The 8,458-nt window shown below is 32.2% G+C and overlaps 2 protein-coding genes across 4 annotated transcripts in view; both read right to left on the bottom strand.

Moving 5' to 3' along the window:
- LOC116000864 (protein ESSENTIAL FOR POTEXVIRUS ACCUMULATION 1-like) overlaps window positions 1-1,600 on the bottom strand; it is a 9,269-nt gene extending 7,669 nt beyond the window's left edge. For all 3 annotated transcript variants that reach the window (XM_031240723.1, XM_031240724.1, XM_031240725.1), the window contains exons 1-3: window positions 1,314-1,600; window positions 640-687; window positions 444-517 (exon numbers count right to left, since the gene is read on the bottom strand). In XM_031240723.1, the coding sequence (XP_031096583.1) occupies window positions 444-517; window positions 640-687; window positions 1,314-1,389 (198 nt within the window). In that variant the 5' untranslated portion in view covers window positions 1,390-1,600. The remainder of the gene's footprint in view (window positions 1-443; window positions 518-639; window positions 688-1,313) is intronic.
- A 4,127-nt stretch (window positions 1,601-5,727) lies between these two features.
- Window positions 5,728-6,126, bottom strand: LOC116001428 (indole-3-acetic acid-induced protein ARG7). Its single transcript, XM_031241306.1, has one exon. The coding sequence runs from the start codon at window positions 6,124-6,126 to the stop codon at window positions 5,728-5,730; it is 399 nt and encodes a 132-aa protein (XP_031097166.1).
- Between the last annotated feature and the right edge of the window lie 2,332 nt (window positions 6,127-8,458).

The following is an 8,458-nucleotide window of genomic DNA, read 5'->3' as shown; positions in this document are numbered from 1 at the left end:
ATATATATATATATATATATATATATATATATATATATATATATATATATATATATATATATATATATATATCAAATCTAACCAGGTCAACTAAGGGGAATAAAAAGCTAGTTACAACCTAATCCAGTGAATATCACTAAATCAAATGTTCACACCCAGCTTCCATACAAGTGAATGGCTAATTCGAAGTTGAAAATCCATTTAACAATACAAAAATCATTGCTATACATACAGAATTTTATGCTTCAAAATGAATGATAATTTCCAATTCAGAGAGAAACTCTGTTTGCACCAAAACCAGAAAGTGTCAACAATTCAAGAAAATGCAACTTTCAAAAAGATCTGCAAATAAGAACCTAACAATGCATACCTAGTGTTAAACAGCATAGAGAAAAAAAGAAACAAGTTAAAGGCATTTTATCACCTAAATGTCAATAACTTACTGTCTTAGTGTCACTTGGTTTAGCATAGAGCCACTGTGGAGACAAAGGAATGCTGCTATCAGGCACTGCTTGATCTATGGCAATCCCAAAAAGGAATCATGAGTAAAGAACATTAAGGACATAGTAACTTGGTCAAAAAAATATTCTAACACTATCAGGAAATGATCCAGTACTATAAAAAATGCACAAAAATTACCCTTAGACAAATCAAGCAATCCTGTCAATGACTTGTCCTCATCACTACCTGCAGATGCATTCATAAAAACCATCAAACATGAAAAAGTAAAATGCTACTCTGTAATTAACACGACATTATGAAAAGAAAAGCAGAAAATTAGAATGCACAGGTTTAAAATATTAAGGAGGAAGAAAAACCAAAAAGCTACACAATCGGAGTGGCCAAGCTATCTACAACTGAATAATCCTAATTAACCAAATCCAAAGCCTAGCAATCTCGGATTAATAAGGGCCATACAAACAACATCAAAAGAAAAATGTATCTAGGTTGATTCATTCAATTAAGAAATGCAGTATAGTAAAATAAATAAAAATTGCAGAATATGAAACCAATCTACGGAAGGGGCTAGACACATCGAACTTACATCCTCCATCTATTCATTCTCCCACACAAGGTTACCTTTTCCAATTCAACTAAGTAAATCGGATAAAACCTAATAATCGATTAGCAACCGATTTGATACCATAGAAATCAAGCCGGTATCAATTGACGACACCACTCGAAGTTGCAACACTCTAAGGCCAATAAACCCTAACATACTTTAATCATCCCAAATCAAATCTAGCTATATAAACAAAACCGAAGAACAAAAAAATATTCTGGAAAATATCGGAAATTCAATGAATGAGCACCTTTTGGAATCCAAGTCTGATCGGACGGTCTGGATGAGAGGAGATCGTCAGGGAGATCGAGCTTTCCATCAGCCATCGGGGTTACGATGCCGCGAATTGGATACAGACAGACAGGAATATCAGCGGTTCACGATTGAGGCAGGGAGATTTAGAGAGAGAAAGCTGAAGAGAATGGCGGAAGAGAGTTTTAGGGTTCACAAAATCTATGAACAACAGCAGTTACAGAGAGGAGAACGAGAACGAAATGGCAAGGTGTGTTTGGGTAGTCGCAACAGCCAAATCATCTATGGGAAATTAGGAATTATTTTTAAATTCTGATTTTTTTTTCTCCTTTTTTTATTGAGATTGGGTTGCCATTATGTTGGTTCAAAATGTTTGTACAACCTGAATTTTAAAAACCAAAAATTCAGTCTTATATATGGATATAATATATTAAGGATATTTTGAGAAGTATATATTATGTACTTTTTTTTCTTTTAGCATACGTTTGGCGAACAATGTTGTACATGTCTTAGCTAAAGTAACTTGTTCTATATCTGTATGTTGTTTTTGGTTTGATGTCCCGCCTCCTATCATCTTTAATAGTTTGAGGCTAGATTTGAACTAATTAAATTTGATGTTTTTGCCTTAGATGAAAAATACACATTCATTGATCCAATCCATATCAAGAGTCAAAATGAAGCTATTAAAAAAAAACGTGATGACATTATGATCATTATGTGTAAGTAAGTTAATTTTTTATCAATTATTTAAAATAATAGTGACATGTACCATAGTATGTTAAATGTCTGATTAATTTTATTTTAAAGGTATAAAATTTAATTTTTAAGTACTTTATAGTATATATGTTTACAATTGACTTGATTAATTAATTTTAATATTAATTGTAAATTGTGAAAAAAAAATTGATTTGTGAGGTGCTAATTTGGAGCACCATTTTAAGTGAAGTTCACTAATAACTTTAATGGAGTGTCTATGTAGATTCAAATACTCTTGAATGATACAAGACGAATTTCATATGCTTGCCTAGCTTGCATATACGGAGTAACACATAATGGATAAATAAAAAATAAATTTTTAAAATATACTCATAAAATTGAGAAAATGGTTGAATGAGTATATTTGGTCAACATTGATAATGAATGTCGGAGATTAATAGAGCTGTCAACATGAATTTTGCCTGCTGGGCCAACCAATTTGCCCCGCCCTCTATATAGATATTGGGTCGATTTAGGTTTTAGCAGCCCCCCATGCGCGCACACATATATATAGACACACACTGACACACATAATATATTATGTATAATAGTTATTGAGTTATTGGGTAACTTGGTAAGTAATAAGTATTTTGTTATGCTATGAGGTTTAGAGATTAAAATTTGTCAATTGTATATCCTTGCACAAGAGAGAGAGAGATAGAGAGAGAAAATTTGGGCTAGCTCGCGTGCCTACATCCAAATTTTCTCTCGGGTTATATTGATAGGTCTATGAACTAGTATATAAATATTTTTACTATAATGCTTATCATACCTACAAAAATCATAGAAATGTTGCCCCCTTTCTAATGTGGTTAGTTTCCCACTAAAAATAAAAAATTATTTTAAATATCAACTTACTACAATTTGTCATATAAGAGAGTAAATGCATATGAGTAGTAGATGTAGGGGAGTGTAGTAAAGTCTGTCTAAAATATATTACTTCATACTTCACATTGCGATGCTAGTAAAAGAAAATTTATAAGCTATTATGATTGATTGATCAGTTACATCCCATAACCAAGTTGATATTTATCACGGAGTATATATTATGGTATTATATGTATAATGGTCCTTGACCTTCAATTCGCGTTATTTGCATGGTTGGTGCATTTCCCTTCCAAGGCTCAACAAAAAAAACACAAGACAAAATTGTCACAAACATTAAAGTAGGGAACATATTCTCCAAAGCCTCGTTCAACCTAAATTTAAAAATATAAAGTCCAATAACATTTATTATTTAAGGAGTATCGTGGCATTGTTACGGGCCATTTGGAAAGGGAGAAATGATTTTATATGGAATAATAAAAATTGTGATATTCACATAGTTAGAACGATTTCGAGAGTCCAAATTAAATCAACGAATGACAGTGTTGGACTGATCTTTAGAAGACAAGTAATATACTCATAGCAAACTAGACAGCTCGTGAGCCGTTTCAGATTGATACTAGATGGGTTATATGCAATGTTGATGCTTCAATATCGGCCAATTCAATTACACTTGGAGCGGTGGTTGCCTCTCGCACGAGTTGTTTCCTTGCTGCTATTCCTAGACCACTAAGACTTGTGAAGGAGTCACATCTTGTTGAAACTCTCGCTATAAAAGAAGCTCTAGCTTAGCTAAAGAAAGACCACTGACAAAAAGTTTGTATCCATTCAAATTGTCAAACAGGTTTGTCGACTCTTCAACGACTCTCCCATGGATTTATCTTATACAAATAGTGCAATTATGAATAGTCCATACATGTTATCTAAGTTTCAGAAATTTGACATCACATATGTTAGTAGATCAGTGAATGTGCAGGCTCACACCTTAACTTGAGCTACCCATTTGAATTTTGGTCGTTGTAGTTGTGTTTATTCATCTCCTCATTGTATTCGATTAATTGAGCTTGTTTCTTTAAAAGAAAAAACATTTATTATTTTATCAAGAATACTATAAACACAAATATATGTTCTCTTGAGTTTTTAGTGCATCAATATGGGTTCATAATCACAAAAATTTTAAAATTATGACGAAAATAGCGTTTAGACATACTTTTATCATAAATATATCAGGGAGAATTTTTAAAAATTAAGAGTGATATACTTTCATGGGAAAATTGCATTTTTCCCCCTATTTTATGTTCTTATATCACTTTTCGCCCATGTGTTATTAAAGTAACAGTTTTTCCCCCTCAGTTATTTTAAAAGTGATAGTTTTTTCCCCTGTAATGTTAAATTGACATTTTTGCCCTTAAAAATAACTATTTCATTTATTTTTATTCTCCAACCAATTATATTACTAATATGTATCGAAGATCACGATTCGATACGAACCTAATCGAACACTTTAGCAATTTACGATTCAGAACCGAAAAAATTAAATAAAATAATTGTTGAATTTAGACCATTTTTAAATAAGAAATAAAATTATAAAAATAAGTAAATAAATAAATAAATTTTGATTGGCGGTTCAAAATCAAAATTGGAATCGAATCGTACCGATTTATCAAAATAAGTGTTTGATCATTTTCACTATATATAATTGTGGTTAAGTTCCGATTTACGGTTTAACAATTATTTAATTTTATTTTTTCGGTTCTGAATCGTAACCAGAACCGTCCATACTATTTTGGTATGATTGCTACAGTGTTTGGTTAGGTTCGAACCGAATCGTGATCATCCATACATATAAATAATAATTTGTTGGAGAAGAAAAATAAATGAAATAATTATTTTTAAAGGTAACAATATCAATTTAACATTTCAGAGGAAAAAACTGCCACTTTAATAACGTATGGGGGAAAAGTGCTATATGCACATAACATAGGGAGAAAAAGTGTCATTTTCCTTACTTTCATATTGAAATACATTATTGGTATTTCATGACACTGAAAATTGTATAATTCCTCAAATCTTCGGTTCCTAAATCTGTGTTAAATTGAGTCGCAGTTCGCCCTGTTCCTAATTTCTCTGTAGTTATTACTGCGCATTCGTCCCTGTTTTGTGAGTTAATGGATAAGTGTCAACTCAAGGCTAGCAGCTAAGGATATACTCCGTAAGTTGCAAAATGCTACATTGAGTTATTTTTATTTATAGAATAATCCATGATATGTTTTGGGTGAAACATATATTCTGATCTTAATCAATAAAGAACCATAAAGAGATAAAGCACATAGTTGCTCTGAATCATTTGTAACGATGGTAGTGCGAAAACTAGTCAATTTTGACAGCAAAAATTGAAAAAGTTGCACCAAAAAAAAAACAGTGGATATGGTGATTGACATCTCCAAAAAAATCCAAGCATTTTTTGGCTAGATTTAATTTGTTTTTATTTTTTTTTTTGGGAAAAAGATTTAAAACTTTTTTGGATTCAATATTTATAGACATGACAGAGTGATTGTGATGTTATATTTCATGCTTAATTCTACTTCATAATACTTATCTCCTTATACAATACAAAACTCTTCTTAGTTCTTCCAATATATGTTAAAACATACTCAGTATATTACAACATAAAGGTAAATATATATAATAAAATAAGAATGAAAATATAAACCACTTTCTGCTCTGCACATATAAATTTTTACATGTAGCAAAAGCTTTTTGCGAATTAAAAAAAAAAAAAACAAACAAAACAAAACAAACAAACACAACACCGGAAACGCAGTTTTAAATTAAAACGGTGACGGAGAAAGGTGGTGGTAGGCGGCGGCGGGGGACCTAGCGAAGGAGCATCCACGGCGAACATAAATATCGTCGTCGTCGGAATCCATCTCCACCAAAACCTTAACGAAAAGGTCAACGCGACAGGGGAGCTTCAGCGGCCCTCCGGTATCGTAACCGTACTCCGATTCCGCTTCTTCAAGCAGCATCTTGAACAGCGGGTGGTTCACATACTCCGTCTTTATCACAAACCTCCGCCCCTCCTCCCCCACGTACACCGACAAACACCCCTCCGGCGCCACCCGGATCTTTTTCCGGCCGCCGTCTCTTTCCCCCTGATCACACCCTAACTTTGACCTCCTTTTCCCCCCAAACCACCCCAAAGATTTACACCTTTTCCATGTTTTCATCACGATTTGAATTGAAAACCCCCAAACTCCCGACCGACTAACAGGTCAAACCAAACCAGACCGAACTGAATATCTAAGTCGCCTTATCGGAATAAACCAGACTTTTACAAAACAAATTAAATAAACCGCGAAATCAAAGGATTATTCGTTCTAACCTCTGTCATAAGCCAGGTGAAACATGATTTTCATCCTCGGCCTAGCTAGGTTACTCATGTTTGCAACTTCCGAGAGATAACTTCTTCATGGAAATGGTATGATGATTGCACAATTTGCAGGGAGGGAAGTCAATGGTGGTGGGATGGGGGTGAAGTGTAAATTATTAGAGAACCTCAAAGGATACTAATACTATATATGCATGCTGGCTTATGATGTTTGCAAGTGTAAATTATTTAATGAAATTATTAGTTTGGTTGTCAACTCTGTAACAATGACGTGAATAGGGCTGTTTCACTGAATTTAATTAATTTTTTGGGGGTGAAGTGGCCTGGGATGGCATGCCCGGCCGCAGGGACAAAATTATGATTTTGATTGATTTTTTTCTTTTTGAATTGGTGGGTTGGTGATTTAGTGGCACTTGCCGTGGCCGTTTGTTACACCTCTTCTTTAATTAATTTACCCTTTAATTTTTAACCGTTCTATTTCTATTTGAATTTTTTATATTTAATTTATTGTTATTCAAAGTTATGAAATCTTTTTTATGGTCTGAGTGATCGAGTTAGTGGGTAATCAAGAAATATAAAAATAAATTATTATTTTTAAATAAGAATCTTACCGACAATGCCACCTTAAGATATTTTTAGACTAAGCAGTTGTTAAATAGGATTTTAATGCAATGGTAAGATAGGAAAATTGACACTTGTACCATGAAAAGAGTTTTGAGTTAAGTATTTTTTTTTTTTAATGGGTGAAAGTCAAATTTTATAGGCATAGTCCAAATTTATCGAATCTAAGAGAGGAGGAGAACCACAATAATTATTATTATTATTATTTTGGGTTTGACATTTGCTAAAACCTAGGTTCCTATACGCATACTCCCAAATTCTACTCCCTTACTTATACTCCATGAGGTGGCAAACAGACATTGGTTATTTTCATCATGTGGACTCACAAAAAAATGTCTAGATCAATAACATTTGAGAGAGAGTACAATTTGGAAGTATAAACGGGGAGTACACCAAGTATTTTCCTTTGATAATAGAAACATATCGATTTCTTGCAAATATATGGCTTTGGATGTCTTTATATATTAGAATAAATATAATTGTCTTGGTTTTTTGTTCTTGTATTTTTAAAACATTTATTCCCATAATAATCCAATTATAAAATCATACATGACCAAACAACAATATTGCTAATCATTCTAATTTATTTCATCCTACTACCAAACATGCAAAATATTTTCATCAAAATTCATTACCATTATCAAGTATTTGATTCTCATTACGATTCCAATTTATGTGTGCGAATCAAGCACACCGTTAGTTCCTCAATTATCATTTGAGTGATGAATTGGGAGAAGATAAGAAAAGTGATGAATATAGTCATTTGATGACAAAATCTATTAAATATTCAGTGACTCTTCAAAATCCTAACTCTATAATTACTTTTGTAATTTATTAGCCTTTTATTTTCCATCCAGTCACGGAGTAAGAGCTAACAATGACAAATTTTGTTACTCGAGATTATATTTGTCACTGAAATGATAATTGAAAAATTAAATTCAAAGTCATTATAGAAAGGTGTACCGGCTCAAATTAATGAGAAGGTCAATAAGTAACTCTTTTAGAGAGTCGAAATTAAAATAGATGGTTACTAAATTCTAAATCAACTGTCCGATTTGAGCGATTGAAAACTCACTAACTTACCAACAATATTTATGATTAAGACTTTCACCTTCGATATATAGGATTCGTTTTCTAATTGCCACTGGAGAATTTCTTTCGTTTTCTGAAAAACAAGAGAATTTGAGAATATAACACAGATAAAAATTTGCTGGTGAAATTTAAGTCAGACATTCATTCCAAATATATTTAATGCCTATATTGGAATGAAAATAATAATTATTTCGGACGAACCAAATTGTATGTCATACATCAGAATGTGCAACAACCTGGTAACCATTATTCAACCACCCTTCCCAATGCCAACCCCAGTGAATTTCATACGTAGGAAAGGAGCTCAAATTTACAATGTATTATAATGAATTATTTAAAGAAAAATGATGATTATGTATTTATGTTTACTCCAGTTTTGTTTTTGTTTTTTTTTTTTTTGTTTTTTTTGTTCACTATTATATATATATACATACATACATATATATATATATATATAT

This window comes from Ipomoea triloba, chromosome 13 (assembly GCF_003576645.1).
Source record: "Ipomoea triloba cultivar NCNSP0323 chromosome 13, ASM357664v1".
Lineage (NCBI taxonomy): Eukaryota > Viridiplantae > Streptophyta > Magnoliopsida > Solanales > Convolvulaceae > Ipomoea > Ipomoea triloba.
This window is presented reverse-complemented; position numbering and strand designations above follow the sequence as displayed.

What these genes read in the sequence shown, in the direction of transcription:
- LOC116001428 (XM_031241306.1), bottom strand. Translation starts at nt 6,126, where the DNA reads ATGAAAACATGGAAAAGGTGTAAATCTTTGGGGTGGTTTGGGGGGAAA.